A 15,682-nucleotide genomic window follows, 5' to 3' on the forward strand; every position below is an offset into this window, starting at 1 on the left:
AGTGGCCAGTATGTAAAGCTGAGGGGAAACTGCAGAGTTAGTGAGGTAAAGACTAGAAGGTTTCCCTTGCCAGTTACAGAGAATTACTTGTTTTATGCAGGACTGAGAGCCTCAATATAGCACACTGACATTTCCTCCACTATAACAAGCCTCAAAGCAACAGACACAGGTGGATTGTAATGTTGCCATTAATCACACTTTCTGCTTCGTAAACAAAACTTTTAAAAAGTTTCATTTTAAATGGCAAACCCTGCAGCCTGGGAGCCAAATATTCAGAACAGAGGCCAACTGTGATTGATCAGTCCATGGAGAGCAACAGCTGAAATAACAAGGGGTGTGTGTGTGTGTGTGTGTGTGTGAGATGGATGATAGTGGATAGCCAGCATGACAGTGCATACCTCAGACTCCCAGTTCTGTCTGGCCCTACAGCGATAGACTAGGGGATGAGCAGCCGCTGTCCCTGGAGGCCTCAGCATGAAAACCAGTGGAATCTGCACTGTGCCACATAGAGGCCCGACCCTGCTGTACTTCCCGCCTGTCAGCATTTATAAATATTCTTTGAACTGGAGGTACCGCAGAGAATTTAGAAGAAACCCCCAGAAGATCCTGATCTGGAAATAATAAGATCTTTTCTCCAAATTATGAGACGCAAGTCATAATAATAAAGATTAGGTCTTTGATTTATATAATAAACTTCTGCATTCTGAACCTTTAAGTTATAAGCTGTAACTTTTCCACATTTGTTGAGATGTGTTCTTACATGATCACAAATGTTTCCATCAATTCTCAAACCAGAGAAACCTGTGATTTTAATCCCGTTAACGCTCCATTTAATTGGTTGCCTGTCAATGACATCATATCCTCTTTGATCATGTGTCAGTGTGTTTGTCTGACAGAAGAACATTGACTTTTATCTAGTTTTAAGTCACAGACACTTTTTACACCTCGGTGGTTTTCAGCTTGTTATTTGAACCTGATGATTTTAGTCGTCGCACGTCTGGATCTGAAGTTATCAGAGGAACAAGCTGAGGAAATGTTAGACAGCTCAGCTCAGAGACGTCCTGTGTTGGTGAATCACTGATTTTTCAAACTGTTTTATTCAGTGTTTCTCCTGGATTTAATCCCCCGGTGTGTTTGTTGTGGAGAGAAGGACACCTCTGTGGATCATTCAGCTGCTGGTAAAAACCTGCTGAACGTCTGGTTCATAAGTTATCAGAGAAACAGTCAGAACAAAGGTTAGCATCAGTCTCAGCTCCAGCTCTTCCCTGAGTCTCTGTCCTCCGTACAGCGTCGCTCAGACTCTGACTTTAAATGTGAAGCTGCTTCATTTAGTGTTTTTAACAGTTAGATTTCCAAAGTCTGTTTGATTTCCTGAACCACCGACACTGAAGGAATCCAAACCGGGAGGAGTTTACGGTAATGGTTGTGACGACAACAACTCCCACGCTATTTCACGATGTCACCCAACGCTTTCTTGTGTTATTGTTTTGATTTAGAGACACCTCGAGGCAGAAGTTACAGACTGTACGTTTTAAATACTGTCAAAAAATATATATAAATAATTTCTAAGCAAATTTATTTGAACACTCGAGACAAAGAATCGAAGTGTGAGTTACCCTGAATATAAAAACGTGTCTGTGATTTGATTCTAATAATTGTGATGTAAACTGCAGTAATCAGGCTGTTTACTTGTGTTTGTTAAGATACAACTGCCTCCATGAGTTGTGTATCACAGTCGCTGCTGCTGCTGCTGCTGCTCGAATAAACAATGAATAATAAACACTGCTGCTGTGATGCAAATCACCGCACTGGACTTGTTTTAGTAAAACCACAAGACAAAAAAAAAAAGGCCTCTGAATGGATTTTTAATATGGTATCAGCATTGTTTCTGCAGCAGACACTAAATCATTATTATCAAGAGGAAAATTTGTTTTTTACCTTCTGTCTTAACATACCGTAACTATCTGTGTCTATGGGCCTGATTATGTAGTTTTATTATTTATTTGTGCAAATAAAAACCAAATAACACGAGTGAATAATGAGGAGAACTCTTTATTCATGTAAATGAGGTGTCACTAATTTATCGACTCATCTTATCTGTGTCGAATCAGTGTTATCCTTGAATAACAGGAATGGTCCTTTCATCTGTTCATTTTAATAGCAGCGTTTTGTCTTTGTAGGGACAGATGTGCAGGACCAAACACACAATCACACAGGGAACAAGAGACAGATTGAGCCGTCCAGTTAAAAGAATTACGGTCTTTTCTCTGGAGAAATGAACAGCAAGGCCTGAAAATCCTCCCTTTAAGGCTCTTATATTTGGCTTCAGGCAAAGAAACGCTGCGCCGGGGAAAAAGCAGAGGTGGAGGAAAGGATGTGTTAAGAGCCTTACTCCAGGAATTAGGCTAAAACCCTCTGGATGGATTTGGTTTGGGCTTGAAATTAACAAGGGGGCAGGATTTTCCTGTAATTTCTCAGCGTATAAAACATGTGACTGGTACGGTAAAGAAGCCCATCGAACCCCACCCACACGCAGATGCTACAGTTTAACAGATGTGCCCTAAACGCCTCACATGCAGATTATTGACAGAAGCTACAGTTGAACAGATGTCCCCGACATGGCTCACATGCAGACTATCAGTAGACACTACAATTTTACAAATGTACCCTAAACGCCTCACATGACTGACTACTGGTTGATGCTACAGTTTTATAGATGTGCCCTAAACGCCACATATGCAGACTATTGACAGATGCTACAGTTTAACAGATGTCCCATAAACGCCTCACATGGAGACTATTGGTAGATGCCACAGTTTTACAAATGTACCCTAAACACCTCACATGCCTGACTATTGGTTGATGCTACAATTTTACAGATGTGCCCTAAACACCTCACATGGAGACTATCAGTCGATGCTACAATTTTACAGATGTACCCTAAACGCCTCACATGCCTGACTATTGGCAGACGCTACAGTTTTACAGATGTCCCCTAAACACCTCACATGGAGACTATCAGTAGATGCCACAATTTTACAGATGTCCCCTAAACGCCTCACATGTAGACTATTGGCATTAACATTTCTGCTGAAGTAGGTAAATAACATCAACGCTGCGATGTCATTGAGGTTTTACTCATATTTCTTTTCAAATACAGATTTATTCTTTTGTTTTTGTTTCCTCTGTGGTTTTCAGGAGCCCCTGCTGTTTTTGTAAGTTGTATTTTTATTTTTTTTGTATCTTATAGGCCACATGAAACTGTTCAGATTGCTGTTGTTGAAGCTGAAGAGAGAAACAGGAATTGAGGGCTCAGAGGAAGAGGAAAAAGAAAGTGGAGGAGAAAGGAGGTTTTTCCTGTGAGTTGTTTTTCATTACCGAGGTAATCTCTCCTCACTGATGCTCTCTGCCTCTCCACCCTCCCTCTCATGTCTGAGTCCAGCAGCTAGAAAGCAAAGAAGTGTGGGAGAAGCCTGTTGTATGTCTGAATCAGTAAAACACAGCATGAGTCTGAACCTGCGGTGAACAACAGCTTTGGCGATGAGCACCGACTGGATCTGAATTTAATCTGCTCAGCGTTCAGTTGATGAACCCACTGAGAGATTTAACCAACAAGCCATCCAACTTTAACGAGCTGAGGTAGTGCCCCTACTATGGCAGGCGTACTGGACCTTTGTTGTCATGGTTACAATAATAAATACGTGGCTAATGTTGGACAAAACAAACAAAGAGCACTGGTTCCAAATTGAATACGAACAGCAGCTTCCTGTGGCAGAGTGCCAATCCACGCCAACCTGCTCCTAACCTTATCGCTCTTTATACGACATCACCTGACTTCCTCCTTTGCTCCTGTCATACTTTCTATCACCAGTTTACGTCCTTGTATATCCAGAGTCAGAAACAATATGAACCATCTGAGTGAAAGTTTGTCAGTCCTGCTGTGAAGTCTTGAGTAACGGCTAAAAAGTATTTTGTGAGGTCACACTGACCTTGACCTTTGACCTTTGAGCACCAAACTCTAATCAGTTCATCCTTGAGTCCTAATGAATGTTTGCTCCGTCAAGGTGTTACTGAGACATCGTGTCCACGAGAATGAGACGGACGGACAACCTGAAAACAAAATGGCTGCCACTTTGACTGTCGCCGGTGCGGAGGAATAAAAATGTGAAAAAAAAAAATGTATTAATTTCCATCTACTACTGTAATGTGAATATAAATAAAATCTGATTATTAAGTCTGATATAAATACCACTGAAGTGGGAAAATTGAGGACAATAAAAACAACAATGCTGGTTTTCAGGTTGATGTGACGGAGTGGTCTCTCTGTAAATTTAACTTTCTATTTTATTACTTTCTTAATTTTGTTTTGTTTTTTAACTGTAACCACCTGTTTTCGTGCCCTGACTTATTATCTAGGACTAACAGGGAGCAGCATCTGCTTTACTGACTGTATCAGGAGGCAGCGGATGTGACTGGGTCACATTAGGAGAAACACACTTAATTCTGCTCTGTCCATTTCCTGCGGTGATCTCATTTTGACGTTTACAGTACTGCTATCAGCATCATTATCACTTCCCGTATGTATTTCATAATAAGTGCATTTGGCCTGCACTGTGCAGTTTACAGTTAGTGAACGTTTCCAAACCTTCATAGTTTTTTAAAACTAGATTTAGCTAGATTTTCTGAAATTCATTTTATTACATGTTTACCAAAGTAAACAAACGAGCTTGGTGAACGGCAACTGCAAAATACCATCCAAATACATCGTAGATCTACATTTGGACAATCAGCTTTCTCCATAAAGGGCTGTCAACTCTGGAACACATCACCAACTGAAATCTAATTAACTCCAGATATAGATTCCTTCACAACAAAGGTTCAGTTCTGCTAAAGAGCTGTATTCAATTCTAGGTCATTTTATCTGTTGTATATTGTTTTTGTTTGACTAGTTGTAGCTTGTTGTGCTGTTGTTGTCTCTTTTCAATGAACATCTGTATATTTTTTAGCTAATTGTAAGATATTATAACAGCTATGAACTCCTTGTGCAACACATTAGTTTTAAAATCTATGTTAAATTGATTTGTCTCTATTAAATAAATAAAAAAAACAAAAAAACAAACAAAAAAAAACAATAAGTGATAAGTGATGATATAAATAATTAACAATAAACTTTTAGCATCTGGAGAAAAAAAACAACAACCTGCACAGCCCTCCATCATTCAGCAGATCTGACGTGATGCCATCATCCTAAACCTGCTGGATGAATGTGTCTCAGTTGGTCTTCACACACACTGGGCTGCAGCCCATCAGTGTGGGTTGGTAAATGCCCACAATGATGGACACTGAAGGTTTTTGTTGTGCAGAGATTCAGTTTCACTGGTGTGAAGTTGTGGAGGGAACACTGTGGTACTTACATGAAGTAGATGGGGTATCCGCCTTCAAAATACCAGCAATACTTTTTTGCTTCTACACACTGAAAAACAGAGAAGGACAGAGTGAGGTAATGATTTAAGAAAGCAGAAGAACACAACACAGCTTGGATGTTAGTGCTGCACAAATCTTTTTCAAACGTCAGCCACTGTTGGGCAACGTGGATGGTGACGACTCTCTCGCCACACGAGGGTCTCACGAGGTTGAGGAGTTCGACTTTCCCCAAAACCTGTAAACCTCTGTCGGGGTCCGTGTCTCCTGGACCTGAGCTTAGGTACTGATCCGTATCAGCTACCAGGATGATGGTTTTTGGACGCTCCCGGCTGTTTTACTTGGCCTTAACTGATCTTTCGACACCAGGCAGATGGATGTGAGCTACTTTTGAGAAGCTAAAGCTGTTTTTGCACATTGAGAGCTCCAGTTCAGACCTGAGAGGAGTTTCAAAAAGCAGGTTTAACCAGTAAAAACCAAACTTCTGTCAGTAAGTCGGGCTCATTTCAGGAATTTCTGTTTCATAAAGAAGGTTTAAATTAGTAGGTCCTCAGACAAACCTGGTCCAAGTCAGGTTAGATTTAAGGAACTGTTTCATTTAAGGTTTAACCAGTGTTACAATCAATCTGTCAGACTGAAACGCAGTGTTTTGTAGTTTTGTTATAGTTCCACCCTGAAGGTTCCTCTTTACCTCTTTAACTGTGAGCAATCAGTTTGTTCACAGTCTGTGTCTTTAATAAAATGTACAAACATACTGAGTTCACATCTTTTTCACTCAGTCTTTACAGTTTTCTAGCTGATGGATGAAGCTTTACAAGTTCATCTCTCTTTAAATGTCAATAAATTATATTTTAATGTGTTGCTTTTTGGCTGCAAACACAGTTTTAACTGAAGGTGTCTGAATTCTTCACTGTGAATTGATGTGATCCAGACTTGATGTCTCGGGTCTGTGTTTCAAAGTCATGAAATAAACCAGACTTCACTCAGTCTGCTCACATCACCTCCAAACCAGCTTTAAGAAAACAGAATAATCCTGGTTCAGTTTGTTGGGTTAATTCGAGACACCAACACTTTTCTGAAACGCCCGCCTGGTGTATAATGATCCAACATTAACGGACACCTACACATACACTATGTGTAGAGAGGGTGAAAGGAGAAACCATGACTAAGAGACATTAAGCTTATTTTAAAAATGATATTATTCTAGTTTTCAATAGAGATTTCTGGTTATAAATGAAGGCCAACAGCAGAGATCCTTCATCTGAATTCATCACCCACATCAAAGGCATTTTGACAAATTTGAAACAGGTCAACAGTCAACACCAGGATCCCCCTGTATCCTCTGAGTATGAACCTGTTCCCAGCAGGAGCCAGGCATCAAGGTAACGTCAGAAAGACTTTGGACTCTAACAATGAAATTTGGGTTGACGCCAACGTTGGATAATTGACGTGAGACGTTTGGAGGACGTTTAGCAGAAGGTTGGTTTTACTCACAACCAGAATTTCGGTATTTTATCCGTCGGGAGACGTTAGATTTTGTAACTTAACAACTTAAAACCAACAAAAAAATCAACGTCAGCTGTCGTCAGTTTTCCTCTTGAATTAATGTTGGCGTTACACGTCCTGACACTGAATTTTGGTCACCTACATTCAGCCGAATCTCAAGGTCTAACGGTGGCGGCAGCAGCTGCGTGCCTGCAGGGTTATTTCCATTACTGGCCTCCGTTCAGGATACGATGCTGGCAGGCTGGAGAGAGCCTTTAATTAACCGTCTTTGAAATGATCTCCCTCTATGAAAATACAGCTGCTTTGTTGTGGCGTAGAGGATTTTCAGCTTTATCATTCTACATCCTGCAAAGGAGCGGTGTGGGACAGAGAGAGTGTTGAGAAGAAAGAGAGAGAGAGAAGGTGAGAAAGGAGACGAAGAGGATGGAAGTGAATCACACTGCAGGGATGGGGCTTGCCTCGGGGTGGCAGGCAGCGAACACACCATCACTTTCCATTAAAGTGGAGACATCCTCTCAAAGATAACGAGCTGAACCGGAGTCTCAGTGCAAATGAAAACATGCAGTATTTGATACGGTTATGAAATTGATATGACATTCGCTCATATCATGTTTTTAATGCACTGAACTCTATTAACTCCTGGTGGTGATAAAAAAAAATTTAAACAAAGAAAAAGACAATGGGAATTAAAAGAAGTGCAGTGAAGTGGAAACTTTGGTGTTTGTCTGCAGGTACAGAAGATGCTCAATCAGTTAAAGCAGCAGTGAACAAACGCACACACATGTGACATTCTCTACTGACGCGTCCTTACGGATGAGATTTACCATTTTATATTTAAGTGGTTATCAGATTTCTCTCGCCCTCATCAGACTGGTGCAGTGCAACTGAACCGGGCAATTACAGAACGGAAAGCAGGATGTCAGCTTCAATGTAATGTTGTCTGATCCTCTTCAGTAATGAATTATTTAATGTTGATTTTAAAAGCTCCATATTTAAATAAAGTGTTGATCCATAAGAAGATATATTCACCTCCTCATGGTTGTATACCTCCGCCACTCAGACAAGTTCCAGGTTACATCCGTTTATCCAGAGTCATAAAATATGAACCATTTGTGTGAAATCTTGTCATAATTTCTTAAGTTAAAAGTGTCAGAATCAGAAGAGAGGAGGCTCTGAGCCTCTCTTCTGATTGGCTGACTGTTTCCTAAGTGATCCAATAAAAATAAAGCAGATTTCAGGTAAAAACACTCAGAGAAACCAAATCCTGCAAGGTTTGGATGGTGGGTCCAGGGGGGCGGGGCTTGGTGACTGCTTTGTTGTGACATCACAAAGTTCCAGAAGTCCTGATGGCTGGTTTTAAGGCTCAGTTTCTGAATACAGGCTGTGTGCATTTCTCTGTGGACTGAGGCTTTGATACTTTCACAGTATTAATATAGAAGCTAGAGCTGATCTATAATCACACTACACACGGACACAGACCTTTACACTGGAGGAGCTTTAAGAGTTTTGTGGGCAATGCCTTGTTTTTATGTGACTGCTGATGATAGGACGACGGAAGATTTATAACGCCTAAATTAAAACAAACCAAACAAAGAAATAAAGTGAAATACAATAAACATTGTTACATATATTTCCTTTTTATGTGTACAATTACTCTGTTTATAATTAAATGGAATACATATGAATAGTTTTTCATTGTGTTGTCCAGCAGGGCAGAACTTATGATGGATAAGACAACCTGATGGCAGCCATGACAGGTTTAAGTTTCCTGTTGGCTTGATGGACACTTCTACTGACTGTACATCTAATTACATTAGTGCTTTTACTACTACTGTACTACAGGAAGCTGTTTACAGATAACCTATTTTATTTTGTAAGTGCTTACCCTACATGAGCGCATTGTTCATATTGTTTAATCTTAAAAAAAGAACAAAACAAACAAACAAAAAAAAAACATGAAATGAATCTATTATATATTTATAAACAGGGATGAAAAGTTTGGGAATTGGTTCAAATAGAAACAAAAATAAAAGCAACATGGAGCATGAAATGAATTCTTAAAGAAAACATACTGTATAGTAAGAATTTAGAGTGTGTGAAGAAACATGGAAAGTGAATGCAAACAAAACATAAAATAAACTTTATGCTTAATGTCTGTACTCATAATAAATGGAAAAATGATGTAGCATCATATCAAATGTTCAAATCAAACGCAAATAATAGAGGTAATAATAACAGGCTAAAAGTAGCTTAGCTAATCATGGGGAGGGAGGAAAAGTAAAAGTTTGCTTTTATCTTTCACTGAAGTCCAAACACCTGTTTTCAGCAGAGTGATAAACATGGTCCCAGGAGAATACAACAAAACCCAAAACCCATCTGTAACAGTGTGGAGGGCAGAGCTGCAGGGTGGCATCATGGCAGGTGGAGTTGTTTTGGCGGCTCACAACAGGCACAATGGGTTATTTGTCAGACTACTGGTGGAGAATGGGACCATACTGTGTCACTGGGGCTGGGAAGTAATGGCAGAAACACACACACACAGACACACACACACACACAGACACACACACACACACACACACACACTGAGAGGGACAGGAAGGAAAGCATCCCATCCCCTCTCACCGAGACAATGTACATCCACTCTATTTGTCCAGACTGTGTTGTGTTATCATTGTGGTCACTGGTGGGAAATCCCCTCCACACAGAAAGTACGTAATCAAATCATCAGATCTTAATCTTGTGTCTCTGCTCTCATCTTTTTATATATTTTGATTTAAAGCCGCGGAGCAGCTGGATTAATTCTCTGATTTTAAATGACGGCTCAAACATTTGTTCTTACAAATCATAAGCAGGAGAAAAACTGGAGAAAATTACTCAAAGGCAGGATAAGCAAAACTCTCAACCACGGATAAAATGTATGATGTAGAAAAACATACAGTGCATTCAGAAATTATGAGTTATCGAGGGAAGATTAATGAGGGTTTTTTTTTATTTTTATTTCAGCATGAGGCTGCAACATTACAAAATGTGAAAAAGGTGGAGGGGTCTGAATACTTTCCGAATGCGACGTATACACTTGATTAAATCCTGCAGGAATCTTATTGTTTTCAGGTTGTCCGTCCGTCTCAATCTCGTGAACACAATCTCTCTGTAAAACCTCGAGGGAACAAACATTTATTTGGACTCAAAGATGAACTAATTAGATTTTGGTGGTAAAAGGTCAAAGGTCAACTTCACTGTGACATCATAACGTTCTGCAAAACACCTCTGGCTATTATTCGATGCTGTAACCCAGGAAGGAGAGACTGTGACCATACTTCCTGTAACTTCCTGTACCGTGACTGGTTGGTGGAGGAAACGACCACAAGGTGGTGATGGTAGTTGTTATTTTTAAAACACCCATATGACAGTAAAAGAATAAAAATAAAAACAAAAGTGTTCTAGATTTGAAGCTACAGTTTCCTCATGTGACGTGGGCCTGTTACCGTGCAAACACACTGAAACAGGGAATGTTGCTGCCATCGGTTTTCTGATGCAGCCCGTTTAACGACGCATCCCATCTGTGCAATCAATGCAATTATCAATGCGTTTCCTCATCAATTATTTTTGCTGATATTTGTCAAAAACTGAAGACGACTCACGGCACTCACCTCGGCAGGTGTGTGTGCAGCTGAGTGTGTGTCGTCAGGCTCGTGGTTGTAAAAGGTACGTGCACAGCCAATCACAAACTATTTTATTATAATCAAACATGAATATAAAGTAGCCGGCTGTCTGTCTCATCTCACAACATCCAGGCCAACGTTCGTCTTTATGTGACTCAGTTGTACAGAAACAGGATTAAACTGCAGTACTCATATACTCATACTGCACATTGTTTTTAAAATGTTATAATATTTTTTCACATTTCTATATTTATATTTAAGCTACCTTACTACATTTTCTTCCTTCTTTATTCAATGTTTCAAATTCTTCATATGTGAAAAACCTACTTGGCCTTAAACCTATATAAAACAATCGCTTTAATTTCACAGCTCTTGACCTTGTTGTCATCCGTCCACGTTAGTTTGGACCTGATCGTTATCCCGTCCCCGACACTCTGCCAGCAACGGTCACCGTCCAGCTCTGTTCATTGTCTCTCTCTAATTAGAGCTCAGTGAAAGCGCTGACAGGAGAGGAAAATGTCCCTCTGTGCTCCCGCAGGACAAAAATGACCGTTACGCAACCACAGAGAGTGTTTTCCTGTTTTAAAAGCAGCTCAGACGGGTTTTGGCTAGAGGACATTCAAAGGGATGAATAGTTCAAATGATTCTACGCTGCACATTAAAGCTTTAGAAGCAGGTGTGTGTGTGTGTGTGTGTGTGTGTGTGTGTGAGAGAGAGAGATCAGGATGTGCTTTGCCTTTGAAGTCGCAGGATGCTGCAGATGAGATTGTGGAAGGAGACGGGTGTGAAAAGTCAAACATTGCTGAACGTTGCTGATCTTCAAACTCAGTGAAATTTTGCCAGTCTGCAGTGTGTTACGTAAGTGTTATCATTTTAAATCAGTGCGAAAATACTTTCTTATTATTGTTGATTTTAAGGCTGTTTAATCTCTAATTTTGGTTTAAGGGATTTTATATTGACGACCACTTTTCAGAAATATCTCGACTCCAAAAGGGTCAAAAATTGATTTTGGATAATTACACAGCTGCATTGATATGAACCTTTATAAACCCCCAATGGTCACATTTCTCTTCTTCCTTTAAAATCTATTCCTTTGCTTTATTCTACTCCTCCGTACGTCGCTCCTCATCCGTCCACCTCCTCCGTCCACCTCCTCCTCTACTTCCTATCTTATTGATCTCCGCCCGGCCCCAGCAACGACTCTGCCATTAGCGCGCAGCAACAGGCCAACAAGCAGCATCTGATTGTCAGTGTGTGTTTGGCCTGATGTGGAGACAGCAGTTAAGAGGAAACAGAGCCGGGGGGCAGGAGGAGGAGGAGGAGGGAGGGGTGTCAGCGTACAAGAAGTACATCTTTATTCTGCTGTTCTGCCTCGATGTATTAGTGGTAAGTTGTTACTGTTTCTCCAGGTTTCACTGCTTCATATACTGAGTGTAAAATGTACATTTTGCTGATTTCTACATGTGAACAGTAACATTTTCTCACATCTCACACACTGCCTAATGTTTCCGTCTCTCTACACCTTCACAGTTACCTATTTAAGATCATGCTTGTAAGAACTGTAAAATGTTTCTGATGAAGGCCTGGAGACCGAAACGTTGGGACAGTCAATAAGTCAGAATATCTTCATTAAGAAAAGGAGATGCATTGTCCACGCTCAAATGAAAAAACAATCAACTGTCCAATCACAGCCTCGAGGCAGAACCATGGGCGGGGCTTAGCACCACTGACGAGCTGATGTCAGCCGTGATTTGTTTTGATTCGTGGATTTTAAATCGTCTATATACACAGGCCTGATGAGGAGGTCTGTCTGAAGTCACCTGCACTAACAGAAGTCATGTTTGAGATGTTAATTAAAATTCGTAATTTTGTAGTAATCACCCAAAGAGCCGACTGGGTTTTCAATGACTCTGCGGAGGTTGGACAAATGTGGTGTGAAAATATTGTTTTTGTCATTACCAGTGTTTGTACAACTTCCAGATTCATACAAACAGCCGTCATCTGTCAGAGAGTGCCAACAACGATCAACCCAAAGATGACAGTGACAGACTGAGTCCGCCCCCACAGTCACGCAACGTATAAATCAGCCAGCAGGTCAAACTGTAGTGAACCGAAGTCCTCACATCACCGTCAGTCGAGCTGCAGTTCCACGAGATTCTCTACCTCCCACTGAGGGATCTATCTTAATGATCCAAAGCTCGTGGTCTGACGCTCGTGGCGCCGGTACATTTAAAGCATGTCCATGTCATTTTCTTCTTCTTTTTTTTTTTACAATTTTAACGGCAGAAAAAACTGCCGCTGCTCCAGGTGCACGGCTCAGAAGAGTCGTACTTAGTCTCTTAATTAATCATGGGAGTGTTTTGGGCGCAACATCCAATAAATCAATCAGAGCGCCATCACCTTTAACAGCCAGGTGAGCCTGCACTGAAAACAACAGTGTTTTACACAGTGTTATTTTCTATTTGTGGAGAGTTGATGACATATTGTGACGGACCAGTGAGTCCGGTCCTGACACACACACACACACACACACACACACACACACACACACACACACACACACACACACACACACACAGGACACTGAGGGGAAATAAAGGACTGAGTGAATCAATGCTCTGAGCACAGCTCTACAAAGGCGCAACGGCACAAATCACAATGTCAGACATATTTCATGTTTATTATAAGAAGTGTAAATGAATTTTTAGTTCATAATGAAACTGTGGTGAAACTAATTTAGTCACGGTGAAGAATGTGAAACGCTGCAGCACTCTGTCGTTAATAGCCACTGACTTCAGACCAGGTTTTTGTTGGTCACTCGCACAATCACTTCCTGCTGCCTCAAAATAGCAATGCACCAAAAACGCACCTGACCATCATTTTAAGACCAACACACCCATGGGTGCACAGACTGGGCAAGTGTATCTACCGTTTAAACAACATGAGAGCTGGAAGAGAAAATAAGAACTGCCACAGTGTGAAACTATCAAAGACACCTGCGTTGCGCTTTGCGTCGGGTGTAACGCTGGGAGCACGCCGGCGTTGCGTCAGAGTACCGTACAACGCATCCGATGTGTTCATGACCTTTGAGTGAGGGTTTCCTCCATCAGTTTTATGACGTTTAATCTCCATATTCCAAGATAAATAAGTATTTACAGTACCTGCTGTTAGAGTCTGAACCCGTTGTCAACATTCAAAATCACAGCCCAACGGTTTCTCCCTCGTCCATGACGTTCGTTTTCTTACTTCCTGGAAGAGAACGCGGATTTCTGACTTCATTGTTGTTTCTATCGGGATTCAACAGGCTTTAATGTGACTTCACACTCCAAAAATGTAAAATGTGGAATTTTTTTCTATTTTAATTGATGACTCTTCTGCAGCTTTTTTTCTTTGTCACTTTTGTTTCACTTCTGTGCTGAAATGGGATTTGAAGACAATCAAATCATGTAAATCAACGTTAGAATATCATTATATGGGCCGTTTGTTGTTATTCAATTTCAAAACCTCTACTGCATATAGACGCGAGGAGACAAACCTAGATCATACAGTGCATGGCAATGCAATCGTACTCCAATTATAGGAACAGAAAAGGCCTGGAAATGGACCGTTTACTGACGGATGACTGCACGCAGAGAGGCCGCTCTGTCACGAGGAGGGAGATGGTGGCCTGAACAAGTCACGTCAAGATCAAGAGATTGTCTGTGCGGTGCCGGTTTCACAAAGATATTTCAGACCAGTAAATTTTTTATTTTATTTTGAAAACTAGAAGTTTCAGATTACATCCCTGTTTATCCAGAGTCATATAAATTATTAACCATTTGTCATAATTGCTGTGTGAAGTCTTGGTTGTGAGTTATGGTTAAATAGAGTTTTGTTAGGTCACACTGACCTTTGACCTTTGACCACAAAAATCTAATCAGTTCATCCTTGAGTCCAGGTGAATGTTTTTACCAAATTTGAAGAAGTTCCATCAAGGTGTTACTGAGACATCGTGGGTCGGATGCACGGACGACCTGTAAACAATATGTCTCCAGCTCTAACTGTCACTGGCGCTGAGGCATAAAAAGTCTTAATTTACCCAGAATTCATTGCGCCACAGTCCGGCATAGTCAATAACTAAAACTGCTTTGTGCAACGGATTAATTCAGAGCTGTCATGATTTCTTGGTGGATTCATAGACATTTATTAGCGATGGACATAATTACCAAATCGTTACCCTGTGTGTGTGTGTGTGCGTGTGTGTGTGTGTGTGTCTCAGCTGCTGCTGCTTTAACTGCTGACTGTGTTGATTCACGAGCCAAATCAATGAGCCAAACACCAATAACTAACTTCCGCACTGACGCACCTCTGTCCCTACATCACACAGTAGCTTCACCTCACGCCCCTGAGATCCTGTTTGGATCTCGACGCCTTAAAACTGTTGTCGTCACCGAGGACGCCAAGGTCACGTCGTCAGTTTTGTTTCTGCGTATTTAGAGTTCGACATTCTGTAATTAGATTTTAACATTTGATAGAATAATTGTACATAAGTTTTACCATATTGTCTACCATTATGTATTAACTACTTCATACTAATGGTGTGTGTGCAGTCTGCTTTGTGTTTGAGCTATCTTACAGGAAACCACAGCTGAGTGTCTGCAGGCTGATAAGTCAGCCAGAGTTTGAGCTATTTCGGAGAAAACGGGAAGTGCACCCAAGGTGAACCCAGTCTAGGCTGGTTTCACCTCCCACGTTGCAAAGTTGATGCACCGTTATGCTAATGTATTTGAGTGTACATCATGTTGCCGCTGTGTGACCCCTGCCCTTTAGAGCAGCAACATTCATGTAACTAGGGAACGCCCAAAGATAATAAAAAGAAAGGGTTCGGCGGAATATGCTTCAGAGCGGTTGGAGATTGTGACTGAGCATATCTCTGTCCGTTCTCCTTGCAAGAAATAACTCTAACACTGTGTCTTGTTCTCTTTTGTCTAGTATTCTGAATGTCACTGGTTGTATAAACCTGACAACTGATTATTCTTTTACTCTCAGTATCTATTCTCAGTATTTATATGACTTACTACTTCTATTAATAATTAAATTCATTTGCACCT

The 15,682-nt window shown here is 40.8% G+C and overlaps 1 protein-coding gene across 1 annotated transcript in view; it reads right to left on the reverse strand.

Annotated features, from left to right (window-relative positions):
• The window catches only part of vopp1 (vesicular, overexpressed in cancer, prosurvival protein 1), a 39,071-nt gene that overhangs the window by 16,911 nt on the left and 6,478 nt on the right, over window positions 1-15,682 (reverse strand). The window contains exon 2 of the mRNA XM_022754106.1: window positions 5,415-5,473. Within this exon, the coding sequence (XP_022609827.1) occupies window positions 5,415-5,473 (59 nt within the window). The remainder of the gene's footprint in view (window positions 1-5,414; window positions 5,474-15,682) is intronic.

Source organism: Seriola dumerili, unplaced genomic scaffold, assembly GCF_002260705.1.
Source record: "Seriola dumerili isolate Sdu_G_001 unplaced genomic scaffold, Sdu_1.0 BDQW01000216.1, whole genome shotgun sequence".
In the NCBI taxonomy this organism is placed as follows: Eukaryota; Metazoa; Chordata; class Actinopteri; order Carangiformes; family Carangidae; genus Seriola; species Seriola dumerili.